Raw genomic sequence first — 18,312 nt, 5'->3', positions numbered from 1 at the left:
TTAGATGTCTTTTTAACTGAAATATTTAAGGATCTGTCCTTACCTCCTGCCTGCTTGGAACGTGCTCTTTGCTGCCAGAGTTATAGTCCCTTTCTTATTATTGTTTTCTTAAGCAAGGCAGGGTTTTTAGAGAGAGGAAAAATCTTTGACTAAAGCAAGCTGATCCAGGTGGAAGATGGGGGAGGGAAAACAGGCCAGTAGTTGCTCTTCCTGTTGGCTTTTATGTGCCTGTTTCCTGAGGTTCTTTCTTGCAAATTGACTCTTCCTTTTCACCCAGATCCTGCCAAGGTGGCGACTGATGGAGAAGAGGATGTGTTGGCATGGCCATGCAGGTGGAGGGCTTCACACAGATCCAAAGGAAGGGGTAAAACATGGCTTCATTACTATTGCTTTTAAAATAAAAAATGTTATCAGCAACAATTTGTGCAAAACTGTGTTGGTAGATATGTGAGTAGTGGAGTGGAGTAGATACAGTTTAATTGTCGATGTAGACTTGCTAACCCTTAAATCACCAAATGTTTGTAATAACTGTGTTCAAGGGCTTCATTTGTTTTATTAAAAATACAATTTAATGTTACACACCCCTTTGAAATTGGCCTGTGTTATGTAAAATTCTTTTGATGGAAACTATGTTCCAATAATTTACTGTGGTTTACTTACCTGGACGTTCTACTATCCTTGACATTCAGGATAGTAGAAATCAGTTTGTGGGTACAAGTCAATGCACCACTTGGTAAAATCACACTTGCAATAGGAGGGGAGAGAAGTAATTGAACTGTGTATATTTTTACTTGGATTTAATATTAATGCATCTGTTATATTTTGACTGTATTTCTATTCAGGAAGCACACGTTAAAGTAAGGATGGTGGTGTGTAAGGAGAACTCTCTCTTATTAGCCCAAATGATTCCAGTTAGAGGCAGTTTTGGGTTAGAACAACATGGGATCAACTGCATGACTAAAATTGCCAAAGCAAAGCTCTTGTGTTTATGTAACTTTGATCTTCTCATTTCCTGGGCAAACTTATTTCTGGTGCTTTGTGTATTTGCAGAACGATTCTGTGTGATGGGTATAACTTGTTCAAACTGGGGCGGGATCTTCCTAAAATTAGTGAGGACCACGTTTATGACAAACAGTCCTCGCTGCAGAGTCTTTCAGGGCTGCTTTGCTGATGTTTAAGTGCTCTGAGGATGCCTTTCCTACAGCCTCATTTGTGAAGTAACTGAAAAGTTACACCTAAATTTTCCTCTTAAATTTTCATCTGAGAATTGTCCCTTCATTGAATTCCAACCTGTCTGTGTTACAGGCAGAAGTTAGGAGAGGTGTATGTTTTATAGTAAGAGGGAATTCCATAACCTGAAGTGTAGCCAGCTTGTTTTGGCAAACATCTGTGATCTTTTCTGCGTGAGGCACAGGGGGAAATGGAATAATTGGCCATCTCCAGTCAGTGGTACCACTGGCTCTGCATGTAACATTAACTTTAGACTCATTTTGAGACCCTCCTTGCAACAGGTATAGGCTCTTTTCAGAGACTTCCTAGGAAAAACAGACTTCAAACCTAGCAGATTATCCTTCTCTTTCACATTTAAATTTCAGGGTTTTCTCTGCTCAGAAAGGAAATGAAAAGTTCTCTTCACCAAAACACTAGTAGCCTTAAGGAATGTTGGATGTTCCTTAACTTTAAAACTTGCTAGGAATACATTATCCAGAAATTTTGATGCCAGATGATATTTTTTTAGTTTACTAGACAATGTAAATATTCCAGTGGCATTCTCCCTTCACTCATTACTTGCAGCTATTCCTGGGTAAAGCAATTCCCTGAGTTTTTTATTCCAATAAAGCATGGTTAATACAGGACATTGCCAGTTAAGGCTGCTGTCCGACTAAACAAATATCTGTTAGGATTGTCCAGGAGAAAGCAGCAGGAATTGTAGAAGTTGTAAAATGTGTGAAGAGTGAAAGAAAAAACAAAACAAAGTAACGTTGTGTGCAGATGCCAGGAGCTTCTCAGCAAATATGAAAGGGAGGAAATATGATATTTCAAGTGCAGTTCTTATGTTTCATGTATACATGTACTTGTATTCAGTGCATAAAAATACTGGCACCCAATTTACCCATTTTCCCCCTAGGATTATGCTTTTAGGAGAACTGCAGGTGATACATGTCAGCTGTATTACAGCTTTCTCTGTTCCAAACTTTTTTTGACAAACCAGCAGCCTGTTCATTCGGAATCTGACTTTGGGAGTGATATTTTTAAATTGCCCCTTTTATAGCAGCTTCAGGGGTACAGAACTGAATACTAAGGATAAACACAGAGTGAAGGGCACATTTCCTTCCTCTCACATGTAACTAGGAGAGAAGTTTACACATCTCTCTGTTTTTGCAAAACAACTTTCACTGCAGCAGTGGCTGATGTGCTGAGTACTGAAACTGAAACCAGTACTGTTCTTTACCAGCTTTGGGGTTTTTTTGTGTGTTAGTTTTTTGTACACAGAATGGATAGGAATGAAAACTGTGCTGCCTGGCATGATGCCAGACATACATTCCTTTCTTATGGAAAGACTGGTAATAAGGATGGAGCCCTGATAACTTATCTTCCCCTACCATCATTTCACTCCCTGCTCTTTAATTTTTAGTTATCACTTGCTTTCTGTGGAGGGGAGGGATAGCACAAAGACAGAAGACTAAGTGCCTTTTTCCCCAAAGTTTGGAAGAAAACTCAGGCCCTGGTTTGACATTTATTTAAGCTGATAAAGCAACTGAAATAAGAATCCTCCCTCCCCTCGATGTGGTGCTCCGTAGGTCACGGTGTGGTCAGACAGTGACCAGCATGAAGTGATGGAGCTGAACAATAACTGCCCAAATGGTGGGAACCAGACAACTAGTGCTGCTTCTCTCCCAGCAAGCTGCAGGCCCTGGACTGAAGCAATGCTAGTGCCTCCTGCTATAACAAAATTCTGTTCTCGGCTTGTTTTTCCTCATGGTGCTGAATTTGAGGGTTTATCTGAATCTTTACTGGGACAAAACCATGCAACAAACACCCAAAGAGTTTTCTGCCAGGTTCATGCACTGAGTCAGTTCCTCGAGGTGTTTCATGGCTCCAGAGGTGGTGAGAAGTGGGCTGGGCTGGTCCAGTGGAATGCTGGAAAGAGAGGACAAAGCAGGGCAGGAGACATCTGTTAGTGCTTGAGAGAATAACGGGTGCAGCTCGTGCTGGGAAATACAGAGTGAGCACATGGGAGCCACAACTGGGGCTGTCCTTCATCAGCAATGAAGCTTAAGTGCAAGTCAAACCACCATTTCCTTCCACCACACCTCTGGCACAGGCTTTATCCACACAGTGATGGGGCCAGCCCAGGGAATGCTTTGCAATGCTCAGTAACCTTGGAGACTGGGAAGAGGAATTATGACCTTCTTTCCCTCCCCCCTCTTTAGGTGTTTCAAAAGGTCCAGAAACTGCATGGGATGGGTAGAGGGGACAGCAAGATGTTCAATGCTCTTTCTTTTGCAAATAGTTTTCAATATTTGGTAGTGTTTTGAAAACATGCTGCATTCAAAGAGAGGAAAAGACTTTTCTTCTTTGCTCCCTGCTGTATTAGATTTATAATACCTTTTCTTCCACTCCTTCCATTTCTGTAGAAATAGACCTTGAAAGGAAATGTAAAACATTACTACCATTTAAAAGGAGGTAAAATAAATGCATCTCTTAACCTTTTTATATACCTCAGAGAATCAAAAAAGGGCCTGAGTCCATTGAACAGATTGCTCATTTTAATTCTTAATGTTGCCACTTGCATATTTAAACAATTTTTAACTCATGTTTCTGTACAACAGTAACATTTATTTCATGGTAAACTTTGATGTAATATGTGTGCATTTTGCATCCTTTGATATTTCTTCTTGTTCCTTTGCAAGGCCTTTGGCAAATGACTGGCTGCCTTCTGACTTTTTTCTGAACAGTTTTACTTCTGTCACCGTTCAGAGCCATGAAAAAGGAAATAGAGTCCTTGTTTGCAGCCAGTGTATTTTGTTCCTTTTAATAGCTTTTCTGTGCAGAGTCTGCCTAGCCAATAGCAACATATAATTAGAACTGCTCTGATTGCAGCAGTATCTTTTGTGTTAATGTAATATCAATTTTTTTTAACTTCCTTTTAACCTGTAAGTGGTGATGAAAGGTATTTTCCAAATGTTTGAACTGCTTTTTATGCATATCCTTGGCTCACATGGAAAGATTCGTGTATATGCTGCAGCAGATACCTCCATCTCCTGAGTGGGTAGGACACCACAGAAACACTTTCACATCCTCTCTCCACTTGCAAATCCTCCATATATCAATTCTCTAACAGTCATTTGCAATGTGCTTATCCTGTGTAATGCTCCAGTACATTTGCAGTTGTTGACAAAATGCCACTTTTGGTCTTTGAAGCTGTGACTAGAAACATTGAGATGAATTTCCTGGTGCTTTTAAAAGCTTGTATTTATAGGATTGGCTTCCCTGGTTGCCTCATCAGTTTTGCCTTTTAACAGCCCTCTCCTTTCTTGCTTATTCACACCTTAACAGAGTATTTCTATTCTAGTTTAGTTTATCCTCAAGAATTAAGATACATTCTAAGAGTCCCCCTTTGTAGTGACTTCCATCATGAAGAGTCATTTTTAAAAGGAGTGCACTAACTTTTTGTTTCCCATCTCTCCCCTCAACTATAAAATATTGCCTGAAATGGAGAGATTAGCAGCCCTTGCTGCCCTCCCTTCAGTTTTAGATAACCCTTATTTCTTTTCAAGTTAACTCCAGTGCAGCCAACCCAGAAAAGCAAGTTGTTGATACTTGTGCTTTGTTACTGCATGTTCTCTTATTCTTGATTAGGAAACGTGGTTTAGGCTCCAGGGAATTTAGCTTATGAGTTTAGTGGAATATATCTTAAGTGTCAGTGATACCGAATCCATCTGGAAAATAGCCTTTACATTTCTGTAAAAAAATACAACAACCAAACACAACAACGGCAAAAAGAAATACAACAACCAAAGCACAACTTCAACCCAAACCAAAAAAGTAATATTTTTCCAGATGGCTTGTTAACTGGATTGTGGTCTTTAGAGCAAAGTTTGAGGTTTGGAGGAGAACTGAAGAATTCAGTTAAAATGGATGTAATCAGTGAAGCCAACATATGGCCATGTCCATCACCTGCCTCCAGAAGGCTGAGTACCCAACATCAGGGAATGTTCTCCATACTACTTGGGTTTCTTGTAGACCTTTCACACTTCCTTCTTGCCTTAGGTTTTTCTGTTGCTTCATTAATTTTTTTTCTTTTTTGCATTTCCCTCATGTTGTTTCTAAGCTATTTTAAAACATCTTTCAAAAAGAAGTACCAACAAGCCCTTGCATTTCCTACAGAAATCTTGAGAAGATCAAGAAGGGTGGGTTCATTTGCTCTGTGAAGTATTTCAGTGTGGTGAATTGTGGCTCTCTCTGTATTCCAGTTCCAGAACACGTGAATTAAGAACAACTCATGAGCTTTAGCAGCATGTCATGGATATAAACATACAAACAGCTTGAACTTTTAATGGGCAGTCCTGCTCTCAAACACTGTGAAGTGTCTGTTGCCTATCAAATAAAATACAGAAGTGATCTAAATGTATAAAATTCATTCTCATTTCTGCTGCTATGTTGCTTGCTGAGGAGTGTCTATAATGCAGTGCCTTTGCTCTTGCCCACAGCTGAGGGAGATCGATGCCAAGAAGATCATCAGGGCGATGCTGTCGTACGTGTGGCCCCAGGACCGGCCGGACCTGCGCGCCAGGGTCGCGCTGTCGCTGGGCTTCCTGGCCAGTGCCAAGGTAGGGACACCCTTCACTGCCAGGGTTACTGCTCAGGTAGGGACACCTTCACTGCCAGGGTTACTGCTCAGGTAGGGACACACCCCTTCACTGCCAGGGTTACTGCTCAGGTAGGGACACACCCCTTCACTGCCAGGGTTACTGCTCAGGTGGGGACACACCTTCACTGCCAGGGTTACTGCTCAGGTAGGGACACCCTTCACTGCCAGGGTTACTGCTCAGGTAGGGACACCCTTCACTGCCAGGGTTACTGCTCAGGTAGGGACACACCCCTTCACTGCCAGGGTTACTGCTCAGGTAGGGACACCCTTCACTGCCAGGGTTACTGCTCAGGTAGGGACACCCTTCACTGCCAGGGTTACTGCTCAGGTAGGGACACCTTCACTGCCAGGGTTACTGCTCAGGTAGGGGGACACCCCTTCACTGCCAGGGTTACTGCTCAGGTAGGGACACACCCCTTCACTGCCAGGGTTACTGCTCAGGTAGGGACACCTTCACTGCCAGGGTTACTGCTCAGGTAGGGACACACCCCTTCACTGCCAGGGTTACTGCTCAGCTGCACAAGGGAGAATTGGCTTTTTTATTGTTTAAGGGATTTACACTCTTAAGGTGTCCCTTTCCTGCGCAGGGTGCGTATAGTAATAAAAATAATAGCTTGGATTTTTGGACAGGGAGTGTCTGCAGGTGATGTGTGTTTAGGGAGATGATGATGATGACAGCCAGAATTTTTATTTCCATTGGGTTATTTCCATTCCATTAGGTTAGCCCAGGGTTTTCCATTGCTGATTAGGTTGGATCTCAGGCAAAGGTTCTTCCCCCAGAGGGTGGTTGGCACTGACCAGGCTCCCCAGGGCAGTGGGCACAGCCCCAAGGCTGCCAGAGCTCCAGGAGGGTTTGGATGATCCTCTGAGGCACAGGGTGTGACTCTTGGGGATGGGCCTGTGCAGGACCAGGAGTTGGACTGGATGATCCTTGTGAGTCCCTTCCAGCTGAGCACATTCTGTGATTCTGTGAATCTACCTCAGAGATTATGAGAAATTGAGTTAAAGGTTGCCTACAGACCTTCTGGTGTGATGCTGGATGTGTCAAACAGGATTTCTTCAAGGCTCTGCATCCATTCTCAACCCTGAACTTGAGCAATGTGGTGGTACCTACTCACAGCTCTTGCTTTTCCTATGGAAAGGAGATTTGAGCTCCAGTCCTTTGATATTTCTCTATGAGATGACAGTGCAATTTTATTGTTTTTAATATGAAAGAAGCTGTGTAACTAATTTTGTGTATTTAAGAACCATGCTTTCATTCAAGTGATTTTTCATGTAGCCTTGATTATGAAATGGAGGGTTGCTCTTACCTGTACTTCATTGTGTGAAAGGATCTCCTATACTCTTGCCTGCAACAAAATTAGTGTTCATTTGTTCTTATAAAGAATTTGGCATGTAAAAGCTTTCTGCACGTTAATGGAGGATGTATTTCAGATTTTGTGCAAACCCTTTAAAATAGTTCAGAAGTGCAGATGTTAACTTCGTGCAAAAAAAAAAATTCTTGCGGAAAAAAAAAAAGTGAATATTTGATTGTAAAATACTGGGAGAAAATTGTGTGAATTCCATTGAGACATACAGGCTCAAATGGGTTGCTTCTAAGTATGGCAGTTTTTACTAAACATAGAGCTAATGGTAGTGGCTTGCTGAGCCAAAGTAAGTAAGCTTGGCAAGGAGGTGTAGCACTTAGCTCGTGGCACTGGCAACTTATGAGCACTCAGCACCATTGCCATGTTATGAAAAAAGAGAAGAAACAAATTTCAGCTATTGTGAGTGTTAAAAGAGGAGTGCTTGGGAGAGAAATGTGCTCCTTTTTTGAGCTGGAGAGGAAGGTCCAGTCTTGTGGTCTGCAGCTCTTTCAAGAGCTGTTTATCTCTCAGGTACTCGTGGGTACTGTCCACAGGAGATATTTTGGGTTGTGCTGCTGTTCAGGACGTTGCTGATAATGCAGGTAATGACATGCAGAATATGGCAGGTCTGTGCAAGTAAACTTCCCCCCTTTTTGTGTCCTGTGCAAAATACACAGCAGTGCTTTACATTAGTTAAAAACTCTTGGGGAAACTCTGCTCAAAATGCAGATGCCTTGAGGTTTTGTAATGTAGATTTACCAGGTGGATATGAAAATTCTTCTAGCTCTTTTTAAAGCCTCTTTTTAGTAATGTTAATAATAATAAACTGAAGGCAATTTCTAAACGGTTGAAGTACTTTTTTCTTCTCCCCCCTTCCCTAATTTATAGTGTTATATGAATATGATGGAGACCGTGAATCCAGCATCTAATCCTGCATGTGGCAGCAGTGTACCTTGCCTTTAAGAAGTCTATTAATGTTTCAAGCAGCTTTCTGGGGTGTTATGAAAACAAAATTGATGACCAGAATGCCTGTAAAGAACTCTGTATTTGGTGTAAAACAGAGTTATTGTATTTCTACTGGGAGATAGAGGTGTTTCCCCCACCAAAAAATCAGACACTTAATTACCCTTTGGGGAAGTAACTGGATGTTTGGATCTCTTAAGTATTCTCTTAAGTTTCCCACTTCAGGCTTGTACAAGGCAGCCTGGAAGCTCTGATGTCCAGAGCAGATTCCCAGAAGCCAAGCAGAAAACCTGTTGAGCTTTGCCCAGGTTTTAGGAGATGCTTGTTAAAGCCAAAGTGTTTTGTGAGAATGTTTGTTTTGGCAAACAAGGATCTCATTGGGAAAACACATAGCAAGCTCTCTGTGGAAAATATAGATTATAACTGGCTGGAGTAAAAAATTTCATGGATGTCTTCCATCTGCCCTTTGCTCCTGATCTTTGTTTTGTTCTGTCATTGCAAAGCTGTGGTTGAATATCTGCCATTTGAGAAGTTACCCTTCATCTCCTGAGCTGTACTCACACTTACTTTGTGGAAAGAACTTCTCTTAAATTGCTTCAGACTTTACATGTGCTAAGCGTGCGTGTAGTTACTGTGACATAACTGATGTGCAGTAGTTTGTTACAGAGCTGAGGTACGTCTGGCATGTCTTTGAGCCCTGAACATCTGCTGCTCTTCCAGAGCAAACAAAAGGTCACTTTGTCCTCGGGAAAACGAAGTACAGAGCAGTTTACCTGTCGCTTTCCTGGCCCGTGTGTAATTCTGTGAAGTTTACTCCTTGTGCCGGTTGGGAGCCCTTTGTTCTGGCTGCTTGTGAGGTTAATTACGATGTATTGCATAGACCACACAAGCAGTTTGTTAAAGTTTCTCTGCAATTTAATTGTGTCAGCACAAGAACACCAGCATGTTTTTCTCCTCACTGCGTTTCTTTGTTCACTGTGGAACAAAGTGAATCCTGTATCTGAAGAATTTGTTCTAAAGGCTGGTGCTCCTGAGGGGGCTTCATAGCAAACTGGGTGATCATGATGGCTCTACCAGTCACCTCCCCGAGGAAGAAATGCTTCTGTAAGCCTTTTAGTTTGGCAGAAGACTTTGGTGAGGGTTTACACCTCTGTATTGATAAAGACAGGTTTCCAGTTAAAAGACAGAAGCTGTAGGGTGGCCTCAATTTTATTCTAAGAAAACTCCAGAGGAATAACAGAGGACAGGTAGGTTATAAAATTCTCAGCCACAGGAAAAATACTGGGAGTTCACACCCAGTTTGATTTGGTTACTTACCCACAAAACAGCTGGAGATCATTCCTCCTTTTCCAGCCGCTGGAGAAATAATTTGTCTCTTTAAATCTTCCAGTTCAGTAAAATTCACTTTCCAAACAAAAGCCAGTTTGTGTGCAGCTACTACTGAAGAGCCTGCAGTTACAATCTGTCTTGACTCCCTTTGTGGGGCCCAGTTGCCTGTCATTGAGCAAATGATTGTGATTTTTGGTTCCTTTTTGTCTCCACGTAACCGCTGGTGGGACTGTGAGCCTTCAAAGCCAGCTGTTAGTCTGACTTTTTATGACAGGATGGAGTCTGCTCTGGGGCTAGTGAGGTCTTTTCTTCCTTGGAAGATTTGTTGTATTATTATGACACGCTTTAAATTTTTACCTTAAATATTTATAGCCTCTGTAGACGTGTGTGTGATCTGAAAGATGCCGGAGGAAGGCAGGTGAGAGGAGTACACAAGGCAGTGTCTGTGTTGTCAGACACCAGAATTAGCCTGCTCACGTTCAGTAGATCTCATTTGTCTTTTTCCACATTCTCTCTCCCATGTTTTGTCTTCTCTACTGAGGTATGTATAGCAAATGCTTCCTTACTTTTCTGTTTCATCCCTTATTCTTCTGTGCCACAAGGAGAAGTGGCACAAGCTGTGGCTGCTGAGGAGCTGGATTAAACACATGAGTATGACAAAATCACTTGTCACCCCTGTCAGCCTGGAGTGGTTTTTGGCCTGCTGGTCACAGACCAGGCTTGTGTTATTCATGAGCCAGAGAAGTCTTTCAGACTATCTGCATTTCTCCTGACTGCTAATTCAGGAGCAGGAATGGCTTGGCTGAGGAGGCAGGACACAAGGGTTGAATTGCACATTTAGACTGTGTGCGAAGATAACAAAATCTGTCTGATCAGTGAAGCTTGTACTGTGATCTGGGTGTTTGAGCCCTTTCTGGGGGCTCAGGTGAAGTTAGATAGTTGGAATAAACCTTTAGCTTTTCGAGATGTTTCAGGTGACAAGTATTTAAAATTGGAGGTTTTTCTTACTGGAAAAAGTCTAGTTCAGGTCATTTAAATTTGAAGAAGCCCTGAAGCCAGGTGCTTCTTCCCTCATCTGGACCACATTTTGCAGCTGATTTAGCAGCCTCTGCTCCACTAGGGGTGTGGAGGTTTCTGTTTGTACTTTCCCAAATGGAGTAGCTGGATGTGTACCTTTATATTGGTCCAGAGATAAATTCAGTCATCTTCATGTCAGCGTTTCTCATTGAATTATTGGCAGAAGAAGAGTTCACTGTGTACCAGTTTTATCTTGTTGGGGCTCAGCCTGTCACTAATTCATCATCTTTATTAAACAAGAAACACTGGGAAGAGCAAAATGAAAGATAAGGCTGTTTGCCTTAAAAGTAGTGTAGTCCCATGGGAGAATAGAGATGATATTGCATTGTCAACTTAAAACAGTGCAGTCATTAAAGAAAATGTTTGAACTCATTTAAGCATGATTCATTACAGTGCAACGTGCTGTTAAATGTGGGCAGTTGAGTTGGGATGACTTCATGGGTGCTGTATTTGCTTTCCAATAAATTCAGGCAAGGATTAGCTATTAATTCAAACCCAGGAATAGAAAATGTACAAATTCATATTAAAAGAGTCTCTTTAATGGGAATTGTTATCAAGCTTTCAGGCATTAGGCAGAGGAGGGATGCCTGTATAGATACATTGTGTAAGACAATTGTTTTTCATGGTAGATTTTCATAGTCTACCAAGGTGTGCTTAAAGCTTTTTGTTCTGTGCCAGCAAATCTAAAGAGAGAAATGTGAATTTATGCAGAAGGATGAAATTTTGTTTCCATTACTGTGAACGTGATTTCATTGACTTAACAAATTGAGTAGGAAAGGCCTGTTTCTAATAATGACCTCTCATCTCTTGCTATAAACTTTGTAAGATTAACTTTTTTCTTTTTTAAATTACTGGAAAGCAGACTGTCTTGATTGCTAATGAAATGCAATACCATGCTGCCTTATTCTTATTCAAGCTTTACCCTCCAGGAGTCAGAACAACTATAACCTGAGACCAGGCTTTAAATTTCATTTAAAACTCTATTGGGAAGAATTATATCCATGTAAAAGAAGACGTTTCTGCAAAATTGTAGGCTGTTACTGGTTAAATTAATTGTGAGTGGAGAACAGCAGTTTAAAGAATACCTCTCTTCTCTTTAAATGGACTTTAAAATATATCTGTAGTTCTATTTCAAAACTACCTGTAGTGTAGTGTAGTCTAGTGAAGAATAAAATCCCTGCAGAGAGATTTGTGAGAATCAGCAGCAAATCAAGACAGTCTGCATTACAATATTCTTATTTTCTCCTGAGAAGTCTCTCCCAGGAAAACCTGTACTTTGTCACGTTGGTTGTCGCTGGAACACACATGGTAGTAGATTCATCTTTATTAAGAAGAAAATGCCACCCCAAACTGGAGTTCTGGTAACTCTGATGTGGGGTTTTGTTTATACTGGGGAAGGAAGGGGGCATTTGAGACTTCCACAATTCCAGTCTATTAAAAGTGGAGCTGTTCTGAAGGACCCTCAGCCTGCCCTGGGTACATTTCAGAAGGATGTGTTTGAGATGGGACCTGATCTTTCAGCTGTTTCTCTTTTCAGTCACAAACTATCCAGCAATAACCTCACCTACCTGCCCTCAGATCTCATCTGTCTCCTCTCAGGAGTAGTCTAGATTATGCTGTATTGAGAATTTGGAGGTGGTTTTTTTACTGTATTTCATAGGAGAGCCACAAGGGAAAAGGAGAAAATGGATTCCTTTCTCATTTGCATTTAAATCTTTTGCCTGAAACACTGTCTAAAAAAAATTAACAGTACAGATTCCAAAAATTAACTTATTTTTTTTTCTTTCATCCTATAGTTTACAAAAATATTGCCAAAACTCCAGTTACTCCCCATGGTGAAGTTCTGTCTTCTACTATTTGCCATAATTTGTAATACTGGGAATATTGGATACTGGATACTAGCACTCTTGTCTCTCAAAACCTAGTTTTATCTAGGTAATGTGCAGGTTTTTTCCTGGGCTTTCAGCTCTGACAGATGTCCCTAAATACAGTTGAGATCTAAGTGGATATCCAAAACATTTGGTGGAGAGAGCAGAAATATCTGTCTCAATCTGATTTGTGTTTTTGTTTCTTCTCATGTAAAACAATTTATCATCTACCCAGAATTTTTTCCAAATACTGAAAAAAAACCCCAGCTTTAAAAAAGTTAACTTACTGTAAAGTGTTTAAACATCTGCCATGATGGTAAAATTGTAGGTCATAACAGACTTGTTCAACTGCTAAAAAACTTGTGTCCATATTTTCAAATCTCGACAGTTAGAAGCAGTTGGAATTAAGGAATTCTAATTAATTCTATGAAGTTTGTCAGCAAATTATCTTATTGGTATGAATTAGTGATGTAACAATGGAACATATACAAGACTTGAGAATTTTATGTTTTCTATAAGGTTTTCAATATCTTCTTGTGCTACATCATGCAAATAAAAAAATCCTAAAGTTGGCATGTTCACATATCCAGCTGCTTGGGGTTTTACAAGCAGGGGGGACCCCTGTTAGAGGAGATGTATTTGGGGTTTGCTGCTCCTCCAGAGATGTGCAGTGACAAGCTGTGGATGTGACTTCGGGATTTTGTTTGAAAGCTCCTATTTTTAAAGCAATTTGGGGTTTCCTGTAGACTGTACAGAAAGTCTTTTGTGCTGCTGTGCCAAACCCCAGGCTTGATGTAGATAATGTTTATAGTGATGTTGCAAATGGAAAGCATTATTTAATTCTAAGGTGGTATTAACAGTCAGGGAAACAAAGGATGGCTCAGCTTATTTTCTTTGACTTCACTGGAGCTCTGGTTTAACACACCTTGATGACCCCGTGGTAGCAATGTGTGGGTGAGTGGTTTCCTTTGTAACAGGAGTTGTTCATACTGAATATTGTCAGCACCAGAAAGAGCAAACAGCCTTTAATGACGACATAATTTAGTAGCACTGTGAGTGTGTGTCATGCAGTGTCTGCTGCTTGATTCATCTCCTGGGCTTGCCCTGCTGTCCTGAGAGCTCAGCCCCAGTTCAGGGTCTTTGCAGGGTACAGTTTGTTTAGGGTAGAAATCGATACTTAAAAGGAGACAGTGAGAGACACAAACTAACCCTGCAGACCCAGCAGTAAAGGTTTAACAGTGTGGAGAATACTGTGCTTGAAGTAAAGAGCCATTTACCTGCAGTAAGTGTTTAAGGACTGAATATAACAATATATGAATTTCACTAACAATAGTCATGGACATAGAGGTGTTTTAATGCATATGGACTAATTGGTGTTCTCATGCTTTCAGGCCATGAATATATTGGTTCCCTTCATGTTTAAATATGCAGTGGACAACCTGAACCAGGTATCTGGGGACGTGCTGAACCTCGGCGATGCACCAAGCACTGTGGCAACCCTGGCAACTGCTGTTCTCGTGGGCTGTGAGTGGCATTCCCAAAGCTGGGGATGTGTTAATGTCCTTCAGGAAGGGAGGGAACAGCAGAGCTTCTGCCCCTTGCACTGCTGAGCACAGTGGGTGGTTATTTCATGGCATCACAGAACAGTTTGGGTTGGAAGGGACCTTAGAACTCATCTTGTTCCACCCCCTGCCATGGGCAGGGACACCTCCCACTAGCCCAGGGTGCTCCAAGCCCTGTCCAGCCTGGCCTTGGACACTTCCAAGGATGGGGCAGCCACAGCTTCTCTGGGCAGCCTGTGCCAGGGCCTCCCCACCCTCACAGCCAAGAATTCCTTCCCAATATCCCATCTATCCCTGCCCTCTGGCAGTGGAAACCCATTGCCCCTTGTCCTGTCCGTCCAGGCCCTTGTCCCAAATCCCTCTCCAGCTCTCCTGGAGCCCCTTTAGGCCCTGCAAGGGGCTCTCAGGTCTCCCTGGAGCCTTCTCTTCTCCAGGTGACCCCCCCAGCTCTCCCAGCCTGGCTCCAGAGCAGAGGGGCTCCAGCCCTCACAGCATCATAACTATTTCATAGTTACTCTCTTGATGTCTCTTCCCAATATTCTCTGACCTTGCTTCTGGTATTCCAATTAAAAAATGAAATAATGCTTACAGAAATTATTCTTGATTAAAAATCCTGCCCTTTCTCATAACCAGCTGCAAAAGAAACTGATTTAAATGTGCACACAATGGTTTGTAAATGAAAAATTGCATAAAGCTTGGACCAATTAAGTATAAATTACCTTTGAACTAGGAATGTTGAAAATATATAAAGAATGAGTCTAGTGTAATTTCATGCATGAAGGGAAGTTGAAAATATAATTATTTTCATTTTGTAAAGTTTTTCATCCTTTTTTAGATGGTATCTCAAGAGCGGGGGCAGCATTGTTTAATGAAGCAAGAAATGCAGTATTTGGGAAAGTAGCTCAAAATTCCATCCGGAGGATCGCCAAGAATGTTTTCCTGCACCTTCACAACCTGGACTTGGCCTTCCATCTGAGCAGGCAAACAGGAGCTCTGTCAAAAACCATCGACAGAGGCACGAGGGGCATCAGTTTTGTCCTCAGTGCTTTGGTGTTTAATCTGGGACCTACAATGTTTGAAGTGGCTCTGGTCAGTGGAATTCTGGTGAGTGTTGCCTGTTCACTGCTGGAATTGTCTCATTTAAGATTAATACATTGATTTGCTCTTACCAAAGTCTACTGAGTATTAATAATAATAGAATTTCAAAGGCGGTTGTGAAAGCAACTCCTGTAAAGGAGAGCAATCCATAATTTGCCAATATTAGTTACTTTGAATCTGCTTATTTAAAATTATTTTCATGTCTTCAGCCAGTGGTATTTATGTGGATAGTTTTCCATGTTTTTCTTCAGAATTCAAGGGTTGGACTTGACAATCTCAGAGGTCTTTTCCAACTCGACCGATTCTATGAATTGTTGGAAAAATGAAATCAGAATAGTAAACTATGCACACAAGTGTCAAATATATCCAGGTAAATAGGGAGGAAGCAGAATATAAATGTCCAGGAATGTTGTGGGTTAGTGTGTTGATGACAGAGGAGGGAGTGATTATTGGTTCTTTCCTGTCTTTTTTTTATCCAGAACTTCAAAGTGAAAATTAGCTTTTGGAAAATTGGCTTCTCCTTCTTGCTTAATAAGCTCAATTTTAATCTTTTCTTTTATAAATCACATTTCCTGTGTTTGAAATCAGGATCTTTGGGTGTTTCTGTGCTAAAATCTCAATCTTGATTACACAGTTTACACTAAATTAAGACCAAGAATCTTGTTTTGTTAATCTCCCCTTTTAGAAGGACTTACTCAAGTTTGTAACAACATCAGTTAAAATGCCTGTTGATGCTGGGTTACATTTTATAACCCTTGGAAGTTGCAGCTCCAGCTGGCTCTCAGCCAGCTACCACCATGCTTTAATTTCTCAGGGCTTTTCTCTCCTGATGTGCTCTGAAGCAGAGAAGACACTTCATAAGTTGTCTTACAAGGCCACTTATTTTTTCTTCCACAGTCTTCAGCTTTCTTTCAAAATCCACCCAAAAAGCATAGAAGGAAATACTTAATTGTGATAACAGCACAAACATCAGCAGCATTTATGTTTTATAGTGGCAGAAGTAACTTTGCAGTATTATTTACACCAGCTCCCATCTTTTTATCTAAATCCTTCTTGCTGCTTTCCTTTTGAGTTTATGCCTTTGTTTAGCCTCAAGCTGTTCAGAGCAGGGGTTGTGTTGGGAGGGACCATCAGAGCCCTTGTCTCAAAATTAGAATGGCTTAGCTGGAGACAACAGTGAAGTTTTGAAAATGATTACGACTTTTTCCTTTTTATTTTGTTTGAAATATTCCAGTATTACAAATGCGGCGCCGAGTTTGCTTTGGTCACCCTGGGCACTCTGGGAGCCTACGCAGCGTTCACCATCGGGATCACCCAGTGGAGGTAAGGCAGGCCCTGCCCTCCCCCCAGGGCACTGAGGCTGAGCTCCCTGAGCTCCTGACCGTGCCCACCTGACCGTGCCCACCCTGCCTGTGCAGGACCAAGTTCCGCATCGAGATGAACAAGGCCGACAACGACGCTGGCAACGCTGCCATCGACTCGCTGCTCAACTATGAGACTGTGAAGGTAAGGCCAGGCTTGACTATCAGCCTCTTTGTCTTACTTGTGTCAGTGAGTCATAAGATTCATCTTTTACAGGGCTACAACTTTATAGCAGTAGCCTGGTTTTAAACATGATTCATTTGCAGAGCACTGCATGGCATGGACAGAGGAGCACAGAGGTTTTAGTGGGGCTTGAAAGAATCTATTTGCTAATAGAGAGTGGGAAGTTTCCTTCATGACTAAATCACCTTCACCATCAGTTTCTGCAAAATGTAAACTTAGTCTTGAAGGCGAAGTTTAAGCTGGATCTCAGGACAAGGTTCTTCCCCCAGAGGCTGGTTGGGCACTGCCCAGGCTCCCCAGGGCAGTGGGCACAGCCCCAAGGCTGCCAGAGCTCCAGGAGTGTATGGACAATGCTCTCAGGGACAGGGTGGGATTGATGGGGTGTCCTGGGCAGGGTCAGGGGTTGAACTGGATTGAAGTTGATCCTTCCAGCTCAGCCTATTCTCTGATTCTTTTCTCCCTAGTTGTTAGATCTTTTGGAGAGCAGCTGTGTGTGTATCTGTGCATGTAGCATGTTAATACTCTATTTTGTAACAACTTAAACAGTCTGATGGTATTTGAGGCTGCCACATTTACCATTTTTGTGTATATTGTAGTATTTCAATAATGAAAAATACGAAGCCCAACGGTATGATGAGTTCCTGAAGATCTATGAAAATGCCTCTCTGAAGACTACCTCTACTTTAGCTCTCCTCAACTTTGGACAGAGTGCTATATTTAGTGTGGGCTTAACAGCCATCATGGTGCTTGCCAGCCAGGGCATTGTTGCAGGTAACTTATCTGTCTATAAGCTAAAGATGACTCTCCTTTACCATGATTCATCCATAAGATAGGAGTTAATTTTAACTAACCTGTGGTTGATGTGGTAGTTTATTTTGAGTGGTTTTGCTTGAGAGCTTTTACCTAAAGAGTTTTGCCTGTTTCTGCTTCTTGTAGTATTATTAATTCCATGATATATATGTATATATATAGCAATAACTAGTATGATTTCATCAAAAACATTTTAAAAGCTAAGCAGTTAGAGAAAGATCCCAAGAAAATGTCACTTCAGGAAGTTTCTGTTGAAGGCTTGTGAAAGACACTTTTAAACATACAAATACTTCTGTGGGCCTTCTGCCAAGACCCTCTGTTTTTCCCCTTCTTCCTTTCCATGTTGGCAAGACTCAGGACTTTTCCCCAAAGTGTATATACTCATGTGCTTTGTCTCTAGTAGTTTTATTACCAGTGTCCTTCACTTTCCTTAGATTACTAAGGCACATTATTCAAACAATTGTTTCCATAAGTTAGGGTTTTTAATCTGTGTTTGTCTAATTTACTACAAAAGTCTGCTTGTTTAGGAAGACAAAGTACAATTCAATTACAGTATTGAGGTGAGGCTCAGCTAAAACAAGGTGGTTTTAGAGTAAAAATAATGATGTTTTAGACACTGTTAATGTTCAGAGGAGGTCAAAGGGCAGACATTTATACCATATGGTCTTTTTTGCATCTGCTTTTCCCTTTTTAAGAGATGCCAGGGCAGAGAAGGGTTACCCTGTGAACAGATCAGTCAGGAGGTGCAGTTCATGACTCTTCTTAGGAAAATTTAGAATAGCTTTAAGCAGGATGGTAGAAATATGGCTTTAAATCATCTTTCTGGGCCTGTTTCAGCT

The 18,312-nt window shown here is 41.5% G+C and overlaps 1 protein-coding gene across 2 annotated transcripts in view; it reads left to right on the top strand.

Annotated features, from left to right (window-relative positions):
- The window catches only part of ABCB7 (ATP binding cassette subfamily B member 7), a 41,171-nt gene that overhangs the window by 8,259 nt on the left and 14,600 nt on the right, over positions 1 to 18,312 (top strand). For both annotated transcript variants that reach the window (XR_010434132.1, XM_064670241.1), the window contains exons 3-9: positions 278 to 364; positions 5,715 to 5,834; positions 13,850 to 13,982; positions 14,856 to 15,124; positions 16,353 to 16,441; positions 16,537 to 16,624; positions 17,260 to 17,434. Coding sequence is in view for 1 of the 2 variants with exons in the window: in XM_064670241.1 (XP_064526311.1) it covers positions 278 to 364; positions 5,715 to 5,834; positions 13,850 to 13,982; positions 14,856 to 15,124; positions 16,353 to 16,441; positions 16,537 to 16,624; positions 17,260 to 17,434 (961 nt within the window). In the remaining variant the exon portion in view is untranslated. The remainder of the gene's footprint in view (positions 1 to 277; positions 365 to 5,714; positions 5,835 to 13,849; positions 13,983 to 14,855; positions 15,125 to 16,352; positions 16,442 to 16,536; positions 16,625 to 17,259; positions 17,435 to 18,312) is intronic.

The sequence above is a fragment of the Pseudopipra pipra genome, chromosome 13 (assembly GCF_036250125.1).
Source record: "Pseudopipra pipra isolate bDixPip1 chromosome 13, bDixPip1.hap1, whole genome shotgun sequence".
NCBI classification, from domain to species: Eukaryota; Metazoa; Chordata; class Aves; order Passeriformes; family Pipridae; genus Pseudopipra; species Pseudopipra pipra.
Note: the sequence above shows the minus strand (reverse complement) of the source record. Positions and strands in the feature narration are given on the sequence as shown.